The following is a 21,094-nucleotide window of genomic DNA, read 5'->3' on the forward strand; positions in this document are numbered from 1 at the left end:
TCTTCTAGTCCACTAAACTCTTTGGTTCGGCACCAATACGACGTTGTCTTAATCACTTCGGCTGCGAGTAAGCCGGACTTCTGGCAGCACGAGGTCCCCAGCTTTGCCCTTTTTCAAAATGGTGGAGGCCATGTTCATGTTTCCAGGTAAATTTTACAACCACTGACACATACATACATGAAAACTCCCTCCTGGAGTTCTTATTGGAATGACACTTAAGTTTTGGCCAAAGTTTGGGGATGGAATGGAAAGGACTTGCCGAAGAAGTGGGTGTGGGGTGAGGCAGGTCAGCATCAAGGTCAACCAAGGTGCCCTTCACTCTGAATGAGGAAGACTCCGAGGAAAAGGTCTGGGACAGGAGTTGTGAGGAAAATGACGAGTCTAGCTTTAGGCCCGAGTGAAGTGTGAGTGGGATGCGAGAGCCCCCAGAGGGAGACAGAGAGTGGTAATTCTTCTCCTTTCCGTACACGTCCCAGGCCTTCTTCTAACTGATTTCCATGCTTTATCGTACTTCATCTATAAGAACTATCCTTTCGGATGGGGACTACTTTTATCCCCATTGAACAGACAAGAAAACAGAGACACAAAAAGCTGATGTAACTTGCCCGAGGCCGCATGGCCAGTGAGTGGCAGGGTCTTGGTGTCCCTAAGTACTTCGATCTCTAAGACACAAACAAGCAGTCGAGGTATTAGAGACGGAGCTTTTCATGGATTCTCTTCTTGGGGGCCTCGGTTTCCCATTCTGAAGAATGGGGAGGTGGGCTCCTAGAACACTCCTTCCGCTTCTGATATCCAAGGAGCCTCTACTTTCAAATTGGGCCAGAAACACTCTGAGTCAGAGACCTTCCCTGACCCGTGTCCCGGACAGGCGGTGCCCCACGTGACTCAAGCAAAGATAAACCGTTAGTCGGCAGACACCTAGCAGTGACAGGCATTTCCTGTGACCACATCAGTCAGGCCGGCAGCCCCATCCACCCCTGCCCAATCCCTCTGGGACGTCCCGTCTTGGAGGCCGGCCCCCTGGATCCCCATCCCAAGATGGGAACGCTGGCTGCCAGCCACGTTCTCTCAGGAGACAGATGTGCCCTTTCCCTCCAGCCAGCCTGGCTCACGCACAGAACTGGCGCGGAGAACGGCCTTCAAAGAGCTCACGGCAGCCCCAGGGCCAGCTCCAAAAGGCCCACATGAAATCCAGCAGCGACAGCATCCCTGGCCGCTATTGCTCCAACAGGTGCGACCACACTGACAGAGGAAGGGCCGGCGGCCGGCAGATGAGCAAAGCCAGCCAGAGCTGGAGCCGCTCACACACGCCTGAAGGGACATTCTGTTTTCTACAGCCCCTGGTGTTCTGAGAAAAGTGCCTGCTTCAGACAGCTCAGGGCGGCTGGCAGTGGGGGCAGAGGACTCCCAGGATGCGCCCAGCGAGAACAGGCAGAAAGCAAGGAGGAAGGAAAAACGGGGTGTTCAGGGGTGGGGCTGGAGGGGACACGAGACAGACGCAGAGAGACCAAACCGAGTGGGCAGGAATAAAGCATCAAATAAGGAAGACACGCTCTGGGAGATGGGAGAAGAGGGAGGCCAAGGTCTTCAACCAGAAGGACCAAACCCAGAACAGGGAAGAAGGGCAGAGGGGAAGGGGCCCATGGCTGAAGCGCCTACTGCGTGCCTGGGGCTGCACCTGCGCCTACTGCGTGCCTGGGGCTGCACCTATGCGTGAACAGGAACCCAATACAGATGGAGGCAAGTTAGCAGTAAGGGGATAGCAGCTAACCCTGACTTTGTGAGCTTTAACTACAAACCGGGTGCGCCTAACACCTCTGCTCCCCATAATCGCTCTGAGAGGCGTATGATCGCCTGACTCTGCACAGAAGGGAACGGAGAAAAGAAAGGCAAAGTCAGAGCTAGAGAAGTGCGACCAGGGACTGAACTGTAAGGAGCTTGGCTGTTCATCAAACTCTACTGTAAGAAGGGGTTTGTCATCCCTATTCTACAGAAGAGAAAACTGAGGCTCAGAGAGGTCAGGCTGGAAGAGAAAGAAAAGCTCCCCACACACACACACACACAAGGAACGCCATCATTCATCCCGTGAAAAGGTTCCTCACGACAACCTGAAGAGCCCAGCAGAAACAGACAAGGAAAAGGAGGCTCAGGGACAGTAAGTAAGACAGTAAGTTGAGAGCCCAGAGGAAGGTGGAAGCAATGCTGACAGTAGGCCCCAGGGTCTGGACCTCCCCTCACCCTTAGCTTTTCCTAGATAAAGGAGTAAAGAAGTCTCTGGAAAGTCACTGTTTCAGCCCTAAAATAAGGTAACAGGAAAGAGGATTCAAACGGGCTTCTTCAGAAAACTGAAAGACAGGGATCTCTCAGTCCACTATCCACCTAGCCAAACCAGCCAGCCGCCACTGGTTCCCCTAAGCCTCTGTCTCGAAAGTCTCCCTCTCTCCAACCATCCACCCACCCATCCACCCACTTGGTCATTCAATACCCAACCCTCCATCCCAGAATCCAATCACCCCAACAACCACCAATCAACCATCTATCCATCCATCCACCCAACTGATCTTCTATCTACTATTTTATGACCATTTTATGACCATCCCTCCCCCCACCCATTCATTTAAATATCATACAAGAAGGCCCCAACTCACCATGACATCTGAACACACCTCTGCCAGCTCATCACGTCCTTATCCACTTCTCCAACTACCAAACACCCAGACATTCGCCCAATTTTCTGTCCATCCCTCCATCCAGCCATCTCCTACACCCCCAACCACCCACCCACTTGCTCCTTCATCTACTCACTCGTCCATCGGCAAATCAGTTCACACATCCATCCACAATCGTCCCCGCCCCTTTTCATCCACCAACCACTCACCCTCCGAGCCCCACCTATGCACCCATCCCTCCTCCCATCTGCCCAGACATCCCAACATGCACACTCACAGTCAGGCACGTGTCTGTACGTGTCTACCACTCGCCCACCTATCCATCCACTTCCTTGACTCTACAAAGTGTAGGAAGTTCCAGGGAAAAATACAAAGGTGACAAAGATACTCTCCTGTCCCTCAAAAAGCTTAACAGTCAAAAAGCCCTATGCCCTTCAATCCCCCACCTTTGGATCTTAGAATCAGAGGATGTTAGTGTCACAAAGAATCCCCTAATTTCTATGACCATCTAGATCCACACTGTCCAATACAGCTGCTGTGGCTGCTGAGAACTTAAAACGGGGCTAGGATGACATGAGATGTGCTAAAAGTGTAAGATAGGCACCAGATCTTGAAGCTTCGTGTACAAAGAAAACGTAAAATACCTTCCTAATGATTTTCAAAAAATCGATTGTACATTGGTTGTTGACATTAAATAACATTTACAGATACATTGGAAAAAATAAAATACATTATTGAAATTCACTTTGACTGTTTCTTTTTTATTTCTTTTAATGTGGCTGCTAGAAAATGTTAAATAACACGTGAGGCTCGCATTATATTTCTATTAGGCAGTGTTGATCCCCTGAACCCCTCAACTCAGAAGAGAAAAGGAAGGCCAAGAGAGGGAAGTGACAAGCCTAAGGTGTCACTGTGAGAGACAGTCAAGGTCCCACGGAATCCCTGCCTCCAGGCCCACCTGGGCAGCCCCAGCCCCAGCAACTCACCTGGATTTCCGCTTGCAGTAGACAAGGAGGTTGTCAAAGAGGAAGAAGGCCCTCTCCTGGATGTTGCCAGCGGAGATTTTTAACAAAGTCCCTTGCAGGAGGAGCTGGGTGCAGATGTCTGTGAGGTTGGAGCCCTGGGAGAGTGACGAGGGGAGAGGGAATGAGCTGGCAAATCCAGGAGAGCACTCGGGGATATCCCCTTCCTTCCCAGACACAGAACCTACCACTGCCTCACTTGCCTCCCAAAACCTAAACGTGCCACTGCAGGAAATCTGTCAGCAGACAGAAAAATCCCAACAATCTCATCAGGGGCTTCTGCCCGTTGAGCACGCCGGAACCATGCCAGGAGGAGCACAAGGGGAAGCCCATTTCATAGAAGAGAAAGCTGGGCTCGGGGAGGGGAAATGACCCACCCAGCCCGAGCTGGCATCCGGTTTTATTTTGGTTTGGTTCTTGCTTGGGATTTGGGGTTTTTCATGTTTGTTTTGTTTTTGCCTACCCTTCCTCATTTATGTCTTGACTTGTGAAGGTGTCACCACCACTAGAATGCCACTTCCATAAGCACAGGAAGCGTTATGGAACATGATCAAGCATTTGCCACGGTCTCCCCAGCACCTGTCACCCTCTAGAGCACACAGCAGGTGCTCAGTAAATGCCTGTAGAGCAGGAGATAAACACAGTGTGCACACCATCAGGGCAGGATTCTTGGAGCAGCTCCTCTAGCTACAGCCATGAACACAGATGGAAACAGTTCTCAAACTCCAGGGGGCCATCCGTGCTAAGTGACGGGGGTGGCCAGGATGCTCGCCGGGCGTGGAGTTATCTGCACCTTGGTGATGTTCCCACTGAGGGGGTCAGAAAAGGCTCCTGAAGGTCTGTCTGGAGCTCAGGGAGGACCAAGGTGGGGTGCAGAGCTCTCCAAGTGCTACAGGAGAGGAGGCTGGAAACACACCGAGGAGGGCCCTGGATGCCAGCAGGGCAGGCTCCTGCCCTGTGGCGGGAGCGGAGTTCAGCTGGCTCTCAGCCGTCCAACCAGAGACTCCATTTCCCAGCATCCCTTGTGCCCATGTGGTCACGTGATTGACATACGGCCCATGCGCCCCATTTCTACACTATTTCCTTGAAAGAAAACGGCTTCCTTTCCTCTCCCTCCCTTCCCTCTTGTCACAGGCTGGACGCCAGCTGGAGTGGTGGCATACATTGTAGCCGACAGAGGAACAAGAAGCTGGAAGGAACCTGGGGCTGGAGGGAGCCACCACGCCCTCCCTCCCAGCCTGTTCTGCTGCTGAGAAATCAACTTCTCCCTCATTCATGCCATCCTCTCTCTCTTTAGCAGCCAACCATGTACTCAAAGCCACACATCAGGATTAGCACCAGGCCCAGCAACAGGCGGACAATGAGGTGTCTCTGACATTTAGGCCCCAGGGACACTCCACAAAAGAGGGGTTCAGGGAAGCTCGTTTGACCTGCAGATGACAGAGGAGGAAGAATGACACGTGAAATTAACTTGAGAGAGGGAGGGAGAAGTGTGTACAGAGTCTCTTTCCCCAAACACGACACACCCAGAACCAAAGAGGAGTTCATACCCCGATGACGGACGCTGACTCAGTTATTTCTGAGACCCAGGAAGGGGAACTGGTTCTAGAAATGCAGAAATCGGGCTTTCTGCTAACTACCCACTGCAGTCTCCCCTGTTTCAGGCTGTGTCCCCTGAACACAGCAAACTCATTACCCAAAAATGCCAGAGATGCCTCTGGGGCCCAGCTGGGGTCCCAGGAAACCCGCTCTTTGTGGTCAAGGGCTAGCAGCCTCAGGCAGGAGCCTGTGCCCATTAAAAGAAATCACAGCATAGACGCCCATACGCTGCGGACAGGGACCAGACTCCACACACAGCCACCAGCCAGGGAGTGAGCCCGCTGCACCAGGGCTCGGGGCTCTTGTGACAAGGAGCCCCATGGACCCCCAGTATCCTCGCCAGCAGGGTGAGCGTGACTCTTGGGGTGATGAGGCTCTAACCATGGCCCATGGGCCGGCTTGGGGCAGAAGCCATTCAGCAGCTCCTAGAGGCCGCCTGCTTCCTCACCTGGTCCCCTCACCTCACTCATGCCCACCGCTCCAGTCTTCTAGCCTCCAAAGGGGGATTTTAGCCATTTATACGTGGATCTGGCACGTGGCCTGGCTGCAGGGCCCCAAACCCTGACGTCACATTGGACTACACCTGACCTCTCTGTCAATGTCCAGGGACCACAGAGATCAGTGAACCCAGCCTGGGAAGCTGCCCCTCCTGCCTTGGCCAAAGACCACCTAGCAAATACACGTGAACTGCCAAGGACATGGCAGGGGGATGCCCCGTCCACCCAGCCCTGCTGAGAAGCCCAGCTGGCTCAGTCTCCCCAGAATCCTTGAACTTGGGTCCGGGGTAATCTAGGATCAGAGGCTGAGTACCGCGGTGTCCACCAGCCAGGGCTAGAGACTTGCGGACAGCATAGACTCACTCGAACTAGAGCATTAACATGGAGAGGGGACAGGAAAAGCTTACCACACGCCCGCACGGTTCTAAGTATTTTATACAAATCCAGTTCATCCTGACAACGGCTCTCATTTTACAGACAAAGAAACTGAAGCACAGAGCAGAGAAGAGACTTGTTCAAGGTCACACAGCTGGTTAGTGAGTGAGCTGGGATGTGAACCCAGACAGGATGGCACCACTCTCCCACCCGGGGGCAGCGGAGAGACGGCTGCCCCTTAGAAGGTAACCTGACAACCTGAAGAGCTTTTTAATGAGCCAACTTGTCTAGAGCAGGGGTCTCCAAAGGGGAGAGACCACAGCCCCCTGGAGCACAAGGCGTCCCAGGAAGGGTGGAAGGGCCTATCACAACTTCTCTCTCTCTCTCTTTTTTTAATAACAATTTTATGCTTCCTCGCTCCTATTTCTTTCTGTCCCCTCGTGGGTGAGTGGGCAACTGACGATCTCTCAAACCAGCATTTCCAGAGCCAGCGAGATGAGTATGCCCCATTTCATTCTTATTAAGAACATGTATTTTTTTTTTATTACTGTGAGCTTCACACAGAAGTCTATGGAGCTTGCTTCCTGAGTGTCCCTCTGCAGGAGGGTCAGCCCACACTGGGTATGAGCTGTAGCTAGAGCTGCATGATGCTTTTTCATCTAAAAAAAAAAAAAAAAAAGTAAGAGTGAAACCCTGCTCCGCGGCCACAGCTCCTCTCGGAGTTTACAGAGCATTTATTCCAAGCCAGGGAGGCAGCCTGGTTCCGAGCACGGAGCGTGCGTTCCCTCCCAAATCCTCAAGGGACCCAAGAAGGAGGGCTGCGACCACCCAGTCTTTTCAGATAGGGAAACTGAGGACGAAGAACCCCTCCCCGCAAAGGGAGCTGGCTCGTTCACTCACTTCCACAGTATTGCGACATTCTGCCATTTCCTCCCCTTCGATAAAGTGGATTTATGGCTTCACTTATCTGGTTTTAAGTAAACCAGTCTCCAGACTCAAAAGGACACGAGGTTTAGGAAGGATGGGGGCGGGGGAGGAGGCAGCGATCGGAGATCAGACTCCTGATGCAAGCCCAAGCCCACAGCCACTAAGCAGCCAAAGAAGAGACCCTCTCTCCTCCCGCAATGAGTCCCTTGCCAGCCATATTCCAAGAGCTAGATGGCACCATCTAAACAGACTGGCGAGAGGTCAGATGGCAAGATCAGTAATTACTAGGAAGATTATCAGAAGCAAGGATCTGTAACCACCGCCATTCACCACAAACTACATGCAAGTCACACTGTCCCCCAAGGTTGTAACTACAGGGAACAGGAGACACTACAAGTAGCTTCACTGTCACCCGGGATTGTTTCTAGCTATGACACATTATTTTTACAACTCGCCTTAAGGATCAAACTGCATTTAAAAACCTTTCTCCAGGGGCACCCGGCTGGCTCAGAGGAGCGTGTGACTCCTGATCTCGGGGCTATGAGTTCAAGCCCCACACGGGGAGTAGAGATGACTTCAATAAATACACTTTCAGAAGAAACCTATCTACTGCAGAGAAAACCATTTTACTTTTTCCAACAAGCATTCATACTCCAGTTTTTACTTTATCCTCAGAATGACACCAGGACAGGGACACCTGGGTGGCTCCGTCAGTGAAGCATCTGTCTTCAGCTCAGGTCATGATCCCAGGGTCCTGGGATCGAGTCCCACATGGGGCTCCTTGCTCAGCAGAGAGCCTACTTCTCCCTCTGCCACTCCCCCTGCTTGTGCATTCTTTCTCTCTCTGACAAATAAATAAAATAAAATCTTAAAAAAAAAAAAAAAGAATAGCTTTAGGAGATACCTTCAAGAGATATTATTACTCAGAATAGAAAACCAAGGCAAATGGAGGCCAAGAGAGCGGGACAAATTTGCCTGAGGCAGGGCTGACTGTCAGTTACAGGGCTGGACCTCCAGACCAAGTCCCTGTGCCTCAGCTTCCTCAGCTGTCCAATGGGGATCATAAGAGCACCCGCTCCTTTGTCCTGGAGACATGTAACAGGGGCTCAATCATTGCCAGCAATTCTTATTCTGGCACAGTGTACCTCCTACAGCACCCAGGACAGTGACCGAAATCAGGGTCACTCTCCAACTGTAGGTTTTTCAGGGTCTAAAAGGGCCCCCAAAGATCCTTAGTTCTTATTTCCCGAGGCCCTTCCCAGAAGTAGGCATCTAGAAAACACTTCTGCTTCAGCTGCCAAAGGGCTTGCTCAATCCTTTTCTCCACAGGGGCCCATGGGAGAGATTTCTTTCTCAGCTGGTTTCCAGGAAACTCTGTGTCTCCCAGAAGAACTGCTCCGTCTTCCTTTTTTGAAAATAAATATTGAGTAACTTATGTCTCCTGCTCTCTTCACTTTGGCTGCCAGGAAGCTCAAAGCCCAAACAGGCTTAAACACATCCTTCATTCTGTTTGCTCTTTAGGTAAGCGTGGCTGAAAGTGGCCGTGTGACCCACTGGTCAGTGAGATGAAAGGGGAAGTCTTCAAGGCTTCTGGGTAAGGTTTTCCTCCAGTGAGGAGAAGAGCTCCCTCGCATGCCCTGGCCACGCCTCTGTCTCCGGCTATTCTGGAACACAAAGTGATGCCTGGAGCTCCTGCTCTCATGGGACCGGGTGGGGGAGGCCAAGAGGACCTCGAGAGACAAAGGGGGAGCTCTGACATCCTGGGGCTGACATGAGTCCTGAGACAACACACCCTAGCCAACACAACTGACATTCAGCAATTTGCAGTCACAGGAAACAGAAACCAAGCTACATGTATTTTAAGCAGAAAGAAATAAGGGGTTTACTTAATTATCGGATGGTCCAGGGGAGCCCGGAATCCAAACCGCGGCTCCCAGAAAACCACCAACACTGTCTACCTGGCCCACCCCCCACAGAGCCACTGCCTCAGCCCCATCTGGGAAAAGAAAGCGTCACACACACGGGCCCGAGCGGATACGCCAGGAAAACACGACCCAGGCCGTAACCAGGCCCGAGGCAGCTGCTGCAGGTCATCTGCAGGTCAGCTACAGAGCCATCCCCTGCCAGCACGACACATGCCATCCACAACAAGCAAATGTCCCGTGCCCCCCGAACACCCAGGAAGCTGGAGCCCGGTCCCTCTGCTGATGCTACCGCAGAGAGCCAAACACGACCACGGCTATGCTCTATATCCCACCCCATCAGCCAAATCCCCAGCAGCTGGATCTGATTTTGGCCAATCACATCCCAAACCTGAACTACTGGGGGGACCAAGAAATGCGGCTCTCCATTCCCCAGCTTCGGCAGGACGCGAAGGCCCCGCAGGAAGAGGATGGGTATGTGGCCAGCGCTAACCCACACTGCCCGCCTCCCCACTACAAGCAGCTCCCCCCGCCCCCACAGCAGCCAGACTCTCAACCTCTGCAGTGAGACGGAGTCACCTTCAGGATTCCGGAACGCCGGGAAGACAAGTGGAAATCCCAAAAGTAGCAAGCGCCAGAAAACCCAAAGGCAGATGATTCAGAGAGTAATCTAAGAGTCTTTCATCTTTGCTTTTGATCTCCCATTCCAGCTGCACTAACTCTGATATTGGTTTTTTTTTATTTATTCAGATTTCCCCATTTCCTTCCACAGATTTGTAGGAAATCTCTGATAATCTAAGGAAGGAGGTTTAAACGCATGCACCATGAGAAGATTTCAAGAATCCCAGAGCCCCGTAAGCATGATGATAGTAATATAATAGCAAACCTTACCATTTATTGAGTACCTACCGTGTGCCAGGAAGAGAGGAAACGGGAGGTTCAGAGAAGTTAAGACATCTGCCTCGAGTCACCCAGCAAGGGGGCATCAGAGCCAGAATTCTGTCCTGGCCCAGACCCATAAGCACTACGGTGGACCTCGGCGTCAAAAGCGCCAGGGTCTATGGACACCAGGCAGGTGAGGCAACACGTGAAAGAGAGAGACGGAAGGAACGGGAGGTGCCCGGGACTGAGGAATACCGGAAGTTCTCGTGGCTGTGGTCGTGGAAAGTGAGGGCCCAGAGCTACTGATTTTTCTAAAGAAACTTGAACTCTAGACTTTCATGTGGGCTCCAGTGAAAAATAACTAAATAATTTTTTTTTTCCCCAAACACCCTGGAGGCCGAACCAAATGCACCAGGCAGGCCTGAAGCCTGGGGCCCAGACCGCAGCACAGAGCTGCAGCCGCGCACGCCCGGGGCCCCGCTCCTCCTGCCCCGCCGCACCTCCCAGCCCTCGATGTGGGACTGCAGCTGCTCCAACGCCTCCAGCTTCTCCATCTGCCGCTTGGTCTCGTTGATGTTGGAGCACACGGTCTTCATGGCCTGCAGGGCGCTCTGGACCGCGGGGTGGTCCGGGTGCTTGCCAGGGGTCCTCTTGGCCAGCTCCTAGGGGACCGGGGAGGACAGGAATGAGAAACGTCCACTCCGAGGGCCCCAGACACGGCATCCAGGTCACCTGGCCCCATGCCAGATCTCAGCTCTGCTCTGTACAGACAGGATGTTCTGGCGGGGGAGGGGGGGAGCATCACGGACTCAGTCACTCATTCACTCACTCATTCATTCAGTAAATGTCCCCTGAGCACCTTCTTCATGGTGGAGCAGTATTCTAGGGCCTGGAGACAAATCTGTCTATGAAACAGAGAAAAATTCCTCACCTGGTGGGTATTATAGTCTAGTAAAGGAGATGGGCCAAAATAAAGAAAAATCGGGTGCACAGTATAATATCAGACAGTGATAAATACTATGAAAACAAATCAGAGTGACAGGCTAGAAGGTTTTGGGAAGGGAGCTGTTCTTTATTTTATTTTATTTGAGAGAGAGAGCACAAGCCAGAGGATAGGCAGAGGGAGAAGCAGCCTCCCCACTGAGGAGGAAGTCCAACGTGGTGCTCAATCCCAGGACCCCAAGATCATGACCTGAGCTGAAGGCAGACGCTTCACCAGCTGAGCCACCCAGGGGTCCCGGGAGGGGCTCTTTCAAATGGAGAGGTCAGGGGAGGCCTCTCGGAGGAGGTGACATTTAAACAGAGACTCTGGATAAAGCAGGGGAAGGAGTTCTGCAAAAATCTTGGGGAAGACTGTGCCGGGCAGAGTGCAGAGCAAATGCAAAAGACCTGATGTGGAAGCGTTGATGGGCTAGAAGGAGGAACAGCAAGGAGACAGTGCGACTGGAGAGGAGTAAATGAGAAAGACAAAAAGGAAAAGAGAGACAAGACAGACATCAGGAGGTCAGAGAGGAGGCCACAGATACGGAGCCCAACCAAGTGCAGTCTTTTCATTGGGAGAGCAGGTATAAAAACACCCTACCTCACAGGGACCAGGACAGACCCTGTCAACTGGCCATTCCTGGTGGGCCCTATTCCATGGCCCTCCCCCTGCCACCTCCCACCCCTGACACAAGGGCAGGCCTGAACCGTGCTGAAGGCCAGGTTCGTCATCAAAGGGCATCAGCCACATGCTACATGAGATGAGAGAGAGAGAAGAGGGAGACGCTGGCAGGACCTCAAGATGTAGGGAAGATTTTCCAGCTGAATCACTCAACGGACAGAGCCACGCTGGCAGAGACAGGCCTCCTTAACCATCTGACCTAGACGTGCCCAACGGTTCCAGTATCTCCCCACCTCTCTGCTCCCTTGAAAATCACAGACGTGGCGCTCTGACGGGTCACACGTGGGTGCCAGGGCTGGCTCTGCCCCTCTGTAGCCGAGTGACCTTGGGCCAGTTGCCCTCCATGATGAAAAGCACTGACAAGGAGGGCCACTGTGAGAGGAGGAGGAGGGCAGAGGGGAGAAGGAGGGCTACAGGGAGGAGGAGGAGGGCCACCAGGAGGAGGAGGAGGGCGGTAGCAGTTATAGCCCACTCAGCCTTTACTCTGTGCTTACGAGGTAGGGTCCATTATCATCCCCTTTAACAGTGACGGAGATTAAGGCAGAATAGCCCAAGGCCCCCAGAAAGTAAATGGAGGCACAGCTGGATGTGAGCCTGACGGTCTGGTTCTGTTCACGGGCACGGTGAATCCGATCCTCCAGGAAAAGGACCTCTGCGGTCAACTACGGACCTGGTAAGCACCTGGTCTATGCCAGCCATCCTCAGTCTGTCGTCTGACAACACGTGCTAGCTGGGACAGCCGCCGGGCCATCTGCCAGTTCGTTGTTCAGAGCACTCGGAGCAGAAAACCAACTCTAGAACGTCCCTTCCCCATTCACGTAATTTCTGCCCCGCCTGGAAACCAACAGCCTCTTTTCTGGAGGACAAGTCCTAACGGTCCCGCGGACCAGACGTTCTGCGATGTCAGGCCCCTGAGGGTTTACTGAGCACCTGCCACGTTCTGGGGCCACAGCAAAGGGGAAGCAAGGAAGGGGGAGATGGAGCCCTCCCTCCGACAAAGGAGGCATTCCCTCAGAGGAAGGGGAAGGAGAGTGTGACCTGAAGAGTTGGAAAAAAAAACAGAGGTGAGAGCAGGTACCCCATCCTGCAGAAGCGTCCGAGGCCACCGCTGCTCTCCACACAGGAAAGAGCCTGAGCTGGCACTGGGTGTCAGAGCAGCTGTGGGCAAGGTGTCAGCGCTCAGCCCGAGAGGCAGGAGGGAGGGTGGGCACTGCGGCCAGGGCCACAGTGAGAATGCTGACTTCCTGTGCCTTCACAGCAAGCTGGTGACAATGAATGCCAGATCCCTGGCAGATAAGGAGCTCATTTCATAACAGCGGAGTTAGAGAAGAACTCCAGAGGCATGACCCAAAGTATTCAATGGAAATGGCAAACAATGTGAAGGGGCAAATCAACACGAACCCACCCCTGCTCCCCTGGTCCAGCCAGCTGCCACCGGGACCCCTGAAGTCACCTCCCTGGACCCCACCCCCACTCCCGACTCCCAGTCCATTCTCCACACACAGCCAGAGGGATCCTGTCAGAATGAGGTGAGACCCTGTCCCTCCCCTGCTTAGAACCCTCCTGAGGCACTTACAACACTCAGAGAAGACAAACAGCCCACAGTGGCTCACAAGGACCTGCCTAATCTGGCCTCACCACCTCTCTGGCCTCACTCCCCCACTCCCTCAGATCGTCCTCTGGCCACCTCACTGTTCCTCAGACACACTCCTGCCAAAGGGCCTTTGCACTGGCCATTCCCTCAGACTTTTCCTCCAGGTACCTATAGGCCCCCTTCCTCACCTCCTCCAGGTGTTTGCTCAAATGTCACCCTCTTAATCCCTCACTCCTGGCCCTTACCAACCCTCTTCTTCTGAGATATTTTCCCCCACAGCACCCTTGCTAGCTCTGCAAGTATATTCATTTCCTATCCATCCCTCTGCTATCTACCCCAGCAGAATGCCAGTCCCACAGAGGCAAGGCTCTGGCCCATTTTGTTCACTTTTTATCTCCAGCACCTGGGACCATGCCTTAAACATAACAGTTACTCGACAATCCTTGATGAGTAAATAAAGCGGCCTCCCAAACGCCTGACCCTGTGGCACCGACCATAACTCTGCTGGAGGGACTCAGGAAGACACACAGGCACTGGCTAAGAAAAGAACACCTCACTACAGGATGCACCGCTTTCCAGGGCTCCCTCCCCCACCACTTACCGCACGGAAAGGTTTCCATGGGCCACCTAACACCTTCTGGAGGGCTCCGAGTGGTCCATGTCCCCACTCCGGGGAACATGCCACTCCCCAGCCATCCTTTTCCACAAACACTTGATGCCAACACCTCCCCGGTGATGGACCATGGTCCATCCCCCAGGGTGCCACAGCCCCAGTGGCCAGGGAGACAGAGAGAACAACTGATTGGCAAGGTGTCCATGCTAGCAAGGGTGACAGCTGCATCACCCGCTGACAGATGTGGGAAGTGCAAGACAAGGAGTCCCTGTGGGGCCCCAAGGCTATACCTTGAGCAGCCACTCTGCAGACAGCGCCCCTGCCACAAGCCCCCTCAAGTAGCTGTCCCCAGCAGACGGCTTCCAGGACACGCCCTGTTTTGCCCCAGCAACGCTTGGCAAGTTTTGAACCAAGCTGACATTTGGAAATCAGGTGCTATCGGGGACCTGAAAGTCCCAATTTCTGGATTTTGGAATGGTGGGTCACACTAGGGTGGCATTTTCCACAGTCATTCAGTGAGTCAATGGCGGGGGGGGACCTACGATGTGCCAGGCTCATTCTAGGTGAATAGCAACAAGCAGAACAGGCCCAGACCTTGGCCCTGGCTGAGCTGACAGCCTAATGAGGATTCAGAAAATCAATCTGTGCACCATGAGTTAGAAAACAGAATGTGACAGTGAAGAAAAAATAAAAACAGGGTGGGGGACAGAGAATGGCAGAGGCACTTGTGCTACAGCTGGGTGGTCAGGCAAGGCCTCTCTGAGGAGGGGACAACTGAGCAACAGAGGCCTGAGAATATTAGAGAGTAAGCCTCAGGGTATCTGTTGTAATGATGTCCCAGAAGAAGGAGCAAGTGCAAAGGCCCTAGGGCAGGAACATGTTTGTTGTGTTCAGAGAATGGCAAGGGGACAAGTATGGCTGGAGGAGAGCCAGGGGTGTAGGAGAAGAAGCAGGGGAGGGCAGAAAATAAAATATAACTTCAATGTGCAGCACCTTACAGGTGACAATGATGGGGAATCTGGATTTCAATCTGAGTGACAGGGAGCCGCTGGACAGTCTTGAGTGAGGAAGTGACATGAACTGGCTTGGGCTTAGCTGCTGGGCTGAGAAGAGACTGTGGAGGACAAGGGCAGAGGCAGGAAGACCCAGTGGGGGCTGTAGCAAGGGCCTGGCAGCATGATGAAGAGAAGAAGCTAGAAAGTCTAGACTCAAGATAGAACCGAAGCCAGAGCCAACAGGACCTCCTAAGAGACTAGATGTAGGCTGAGCCAAAGACAGCTCAAGTTTGGCCTGAGCCATCAGAAAGGAAAGGCCATGTATGGAAATGGGGACAAGGGGGTGACAGGGAGGGGAGCCCGGTCTGGGGAAAGAGGAGAGCCAAGCATTCGGTTTTGGACCTGTTAAGCAGGAGATGCCTGTCTGACATCCAAGTGGGGAAGCTGAGTGGGCAGGAGAACAAGCCTGGAGCTTGGGAGACAGGTCCAGGCTGCAGGTCGGACACAGAGACACGGCTTAAAGCCACGGGAGTGTCCACAAGAAGCTGGCACACGGCTGTTCATAGCAGCATTGTTCCTAATAGCCAGAAAGTGGAAAGAACCCAAACATTCGTCAAGGAATGAACGGATAAACAAAATGTGGTTCCATACAATGGAATATTATGCAGCCATAAAAAGGAATGAAGCTCTGATCTGGGCTACCATGTGGATGAGCCTGGAAAACTCTTCGCTAGACGAAAGAAGCCAGACACTGAAGGTTACATCTTAGATGATCCCGTCTGTGTAGAAGGTCCTGAGCCCCAGGGACAGGAAGTGGATGAGTAACTACCAGGGGCTGGGGCAGGAGGGAAAAGCCCGGGAACTGCTGATGGGTCAAGCAGTGATGGTGATGAAGATATTCTAAAATTATTATGATGAGGGTTGCACAACTTCTGAATATACAGACACACACACACACACACACACACACACATTTATTTTTTTAAAGGTCACAAGGCAGCTGAGTCCACTCTGGGAGCAAGTCTAGAGACAAAAGGCCCCAGAACTAAGCCCTGGGTCCACCTGTGCTTAGAGGCCCAGAAGGTGTGGAGGCAGCAAAGGAGACAGCAGGGAAGTGGCCACAGGTGCAGGAAGCAAAGGAGAAGAGAGGGGCTGGGGTGGCAGCTGCCCCCTCTGGACAGATGTGCCCAATCAGTTTGCCTCCACCTGCCTCAACGGGCTTCCATTAGGTACCAGGCCCTCGTGGGGCCCCGTCTGCCTGGAGCCTGGAGGACAGAGGCTATCCCGGGCGCCAATGTGAGTCCTGAGCCGCACCACGAGCTGGGGCACAGTGAGTGGCCCGATGAGATCTGTGCATCACCAGGAAACCCAAAGGGACAGTGACAGTCAGCCTCCCTTTAGGCACCTGTCATTTGAGCACCAGGAGCATGACCTCAAGCCTGAATCATTTCCCTGGAAACGTCGACGGAAAACTCAACAAAGCCTAAAAACGCCAACTGTCTATCCTGAGCCTGGGCTGGAGGCTGAGATAGAATGTTCTGGCTATTCTTAGGCAATGTTCAAGTTCAGCTTTTTGGGGCTGTTCCCAATGAGGCTTTCATTCCGGCCTCTTCTCTCTTCCCACCCAGGCTCCCTAATCCCGATCGCCTGCTGGATTTGGAGTTCAGCTCAAACAAGGGGGCTCAGAGGGCCACGGGAACATCTGCAAGGGCGTCAGAGATGCGGAGGCCAGAGGTGGAGACACTTGAGGGACTGGGCACATGGTATCGTCTTTTAGAATCCTCTGGAAAACGTGACAGGAAGGAGGAACTCAGGAGGAGCATAAAGAACTGCACTCAGTCCAAGCTGTGTTCTGATGCGAATGTTCCAGCTGTGGGTGCCAAAGGCCAGGACACTGAGCAAGCCCATCAGGCGGGGAGCATGGCACGTCCCCAGAGGACTCAGAGGCCCTGCTGGCGGGTCCCCCCGGTGCTATCGGAGCTCCAGATAAACACAGCTGGAGACTGAGGAAACGGGGCGAGTAAACAGCCATTTGGTCAGGAGAGCAAGGCCACAGCCTGGCTTCATCATCGTTTCCTGTGGGCAGTCACTCCCCCGCGGGTTGCCAGCCGGTACCGTTCCTCCCTGTCTGCTCTCCCGGGAATCCAGAGCCTATGAATCCCACCAGGCAGAACGGAAGCCCCTGGGCCTAAGCGGGCCTCAGAAATGCCTGAGCCTGCCGTGGTGAGCTCCGAGTCTACACACACACACACACACACACACACACACACACAGGTCCAGCTCTGCTGGTTGTTAAAATACGTCATGGGAACTACCACTCCAAGCACCTGCTGAGACCCTGAACTTTTCTGAGATCCAGAAACCAAAGGGTTAACACCTAGGGGGCCTTGGTTGGGCCCTGGGGCTGGAGCTGGCATTTCTTCTAATGGGTCAGAGGTTCTAGGTTTGAAACCCCGGGAAGAAAAGAACGGAACAGCCACTAAGCCACAAAACACAAGGCCACCGACCGTCCCAGACCCCCACCTAGAGAATGGAGAGGGTCAGCGTTCCCAAAACCCAAGGACTTTGGCAGCCTGACTCCCCAAAGTGCTCAACCAGCAGCACGGCCTAGTGGTCAGAGGGCGGGCCTCTAGAATGGGCTCAAATCACAGCTCCTACTACTTCACCATGAAGAGGCCCCTTCCTCTGTGCCTCAGTCTCTCCAGTGGGGCTAATCACAATGCCTCCCTCATCACATCGTTCTCAGAATTAAGGGGGAAATGCTCAACCATCCTAACAGCCCTGTCTGTACCAACACAAACCCTGTACCACAGCTGAGTAACTGAGGCCGAGGAAGGTGACTCGCCCAAGGTCAGGCGGCTAGTAAATGGCGGAGCTAGAATTCAAACTCAAGCAGCCTCCGCTACAAAGCCTGACACTAATCCAGGGGTCAATAGACTTTTTCTGTAAACGGCCAAATAGTAAATATTTTAGGCTTTGTTGGCTACATCCGGTCTCTGTCACATACTCTTCTTTGTTTTTTGGGTTTTCTTTTCTTTTTAAACAAGGCTTTAAAAAATGTAAACATCATTCTCAGCTCATGTGTTGTACAAAAACAGGCCACGGGCTAGATCTGGCTCACGGGCCACCACTTTGCCAACCCCTGCCCTAAACCACCACAGAGTACTACCTCTTAAAGGCTGGCAACCGACTCGAGTTTGGAGAACACACTGAACGGATCAAACAAAGCAGATTTTAGGTCCAATTCAATCCACAGGCTAGCAACTTGAAAGTTCTAGGAGCTTTTCCTGTACCAAAGTGAAGAGCCAGCTACACACACCATTTCAAACATTTGGGGTCAAAGCAACTACGAGAACCACCACAGACGGTCCTCTTGAGATCCCGGGGACAGACAAACAGCAGCAGGCTAGAGGAGGGCCAGAGAGAACTTCGTCCCACCAACCGTGGCTGCACACATTACAGGCCTGTGGTCATGGACAGGGCTGATAGCCCCAGAGAGGGTCTGGTCCAGCTCACAGACTCAAGGATCACCCACCTTGTCCAGCAGAAAGTCAAGTTCAAGAGTGCCCTAGTAATCCTCCCCTCCCCTCTGCCTTCCAGTTCATGGAGCAAGGATGCATGTGGCCCCATGCATGAGTGACAGGTGCATGAATGAGGCGCCACCAGCCACATTAATCCCCCAGCGGGGACCCCAAGGAACAGCTGTCAGATGCAAGGCCTTCGGGATGGAGCCAGGGGATGCTTGGGCCAATAAGACGCCATTTCCAAGCACCAAAAACCCTGGGCAGAGAACAGCAGCTGGTGGCAGAGCCATACCCCCAGCAGAGGATCTATCTGCCCAGGCGCTGACTCCAAAGCTGAGAACTATGACTTCTTGGGCTGCCACACAAGCAGCAAACCTTCCCCCAGTCTGTCCCACCGAGACCAAATCAAAGATAAAGATAGCAGGTGGCTGGTTATTTGCACTGGGCCCCCTCAGCAGCCCCCAGCCTCTTCCACAAACAGCTGGGACTGTGATGGGGAGGTCCTGCATCCCCCACCCACGGGCCTGTGGATCATGTGAGGCTTGGAGGTCAGAGCTCATGCTGTAAGTCAGCACCATTTAGAGCTCATCTGCTCAGTGCAATTGGATCACGCAGGGAGCACTTGATCCTGGTATCAGCCCATTAGAACATAACACCACCCAGCGCACCGCCCTAGACCACGTCTCAACCGATCAGAGCCCCGCACTGCCCAGTGCCTCGCCTCTGGGGTTAAGTGTGAGTCTAAGCACATGGGACATGGGTAAATGGCACAAGCAAAGGCTTCATGTAATTGGTCCAAATTCAACCACGTGACTCAGGCCCAAACTATTCAGAACATCACATTCTTCTGGCCACAGACAGCCGAAGCCTGAGTGACTCTCGGGCCTTGAGTGGGAGCTACTAGAAGAGAGGTTCAGGTTTTCCCGCTGCCCTTGAACCTGACGAGGTGTGCGGCCAGAGGACCGCAGCCATCTGCTACCATATACGAATATAAAGCAGAACTGAACCCAAAGAGGCAGGGTCCTGGTAGGCTCCAGCCCGGCCCAAACCCAACATGGTCCCTGCACGTCTCAGTTGCTTAACTAACAAATTTTGCTTTTTGCGTAAGCCAGTCAGAGCTGGGCTCTCAGTCCCTCAAACCCAGGGAAAGGAGCCGGGTGACTGTCTCACCTTGAGAAGGAGCGGGTATTTGCAGATCCTCTGAATCGGAGACAGCAGGTAGCCCTCCAGAGGGATGTCCGTGGTCTTCCGGCCTCCCAGGAGCATGCAGCTCTGCAAAGGGACAGAGGACCTTCATTACAACCCACCAGGGACAGCAGAGGCATTTGGCTACCTTCAAATACGCAGGGGAAGCACTCTCAAAACACAACCGCAGACCTTGGAGGTAATTTAGCAACACCAAGAGGAGATGGAAATATGCATCATCTGTCACCCAGCACAAAGCCTAGATCAGGGCCTAGCAACCTGTCCCGCCCCCTCCCCCCACCTCCGGGGCCAAATCCCACCGCTCCCTGTTCCAGCAAGCAGGGTCTCACTAGAACATGGCCACATTCTTTGTTTACGTACCTGCACGTGCTTGCTTCTGAGCAAGTGTGGCACAGATGAGCGGTTTAACAGACAGCCTCTGGTCCCAACACCTGAACTGTCCACCACTATCTGGCTTTTTATAAAAAAGTGTGCTAAGTCCTGGTCTGTAGGAACTACAGGAACTTCCAGAGACACACCAGGAGACAGGAACAGGGACATTCAGACCTGCCTTGTGTGGGACAGCACAAAATGGAAAGCAACCTAAACAGCCACCAAATGAAGGATGGAAAAACATGCCTGTCGGGCGAGATGGTGCCACAGTCCATGGTGTGGGAAACAGGGGGTCGGGCACCACTCGGAGCAACATAGACTAAAGGATATGGCTGCTATGAACCCATTCATACAAAGCTTTTAAAAACACACAAAACCAAACTAGGCATTGTTTGTGGGGAACACATCTGTCATCAAATACAAAGACACGGATGGAAGAAAAATAAACCAAATTCTAACAGGGGCTGGTTACCTCTGGAGAGGGAGGGTAACAGGATTTGGAAAGTGAACTGAGTCCCCCCGCAACCGTGACCTCCTTGCCGTCCTGTCCCAGGCTTATTATGTGCCCACGACACGCGTGCGTGCTCACATGCACGCAGGAAGGAAGAAGGGACACACTAAGGAATGAGCAACCTGCCGGCCCAGCCCACATTCCCCGTCTTCCTCCCTACACCACGCAGGCAGACTGCTAATGAAACAGAAACTCCCACAGCAAAGAATTCTCATCCTATCACTCGTTCACTCCCTCATTCATTTGTTCTGTGAATATATACTGTGTGCGGACTATGGGCTGGGCACGGTTCCAAACACTGGGGTACCTGCCCAACAAGGCAGACACATTCCTTGCTTATACTCAAGTGAAAACAAGCCCAGAGAACATTTGCCCTGTGCCTACCACGTGCCAGGCTCTGTACCTTGTGCTCCACCATGTAAAGTTCATCTTCACCACCCCAGGATACACAGGGACATTATCTCCCTCTTCCAGATGGGAAAGTGGTACACAGAAGCAAAAGGACGGGTCCGAGACCCAGAGCTACTGCCTTGCAGGGAGCTTGGTGGGCCCTCTCCTTGGAGAAGCAGAACCCCGGGGAGCCCAGGTCCCTGCTCTGGCAGGAGCTGCACGGCCCCCGAGCCCCGCACCTCCCCCGGGCACAGAGTGGGGATCAGAGCTGCAGCAGCTGGGAGATGCCAGGCCCCACACTGCTCACACTCAGGCCTTTGTCCTCCGAGCCAG

The 21,094-nt window shown here is 53.2% G+C and overlaps 1 protein-coding gene across 1 annotated transcript in view; it reads right to left on the reverse strand.

Moving 5' to 3' along the window:
- The window catches only part of PREX1 (phosphatidylinositol-3,4,5-trisphosphate dependent Rac exchange factor 1), a 176,695-nt gene that overhangs the window by 66,385 nt on the left and 89,216 nt on the right, over positions 1-21,094 (reverse strand). Inside the window, 3 exon segments of the mRNA XM_047744760.1 lie at positions 3,656-3,789; positions 10,394-10,555; positions 19,453-19,554. Of these exon segments, the coding sequence (XP_047600716.1) occupies positions 3,656-3,789; positions 10,394-10,555; positions 19,453-19,554 (398 nt within the window).

Source organism: Lutra lutra, chromosome 9 (assembly GCF_902655055.1).
Source record: "Lutra lutra chromosome 9, mLutLut1.2, whole genome shotgun sequence".
Taxonomy (NCBI): domain Eukaryota; kingdom Metazoa; phylum Chordata; class Mammalia; order Carnivora; family Mustelidae; genus Lutra; species Lutra lutra.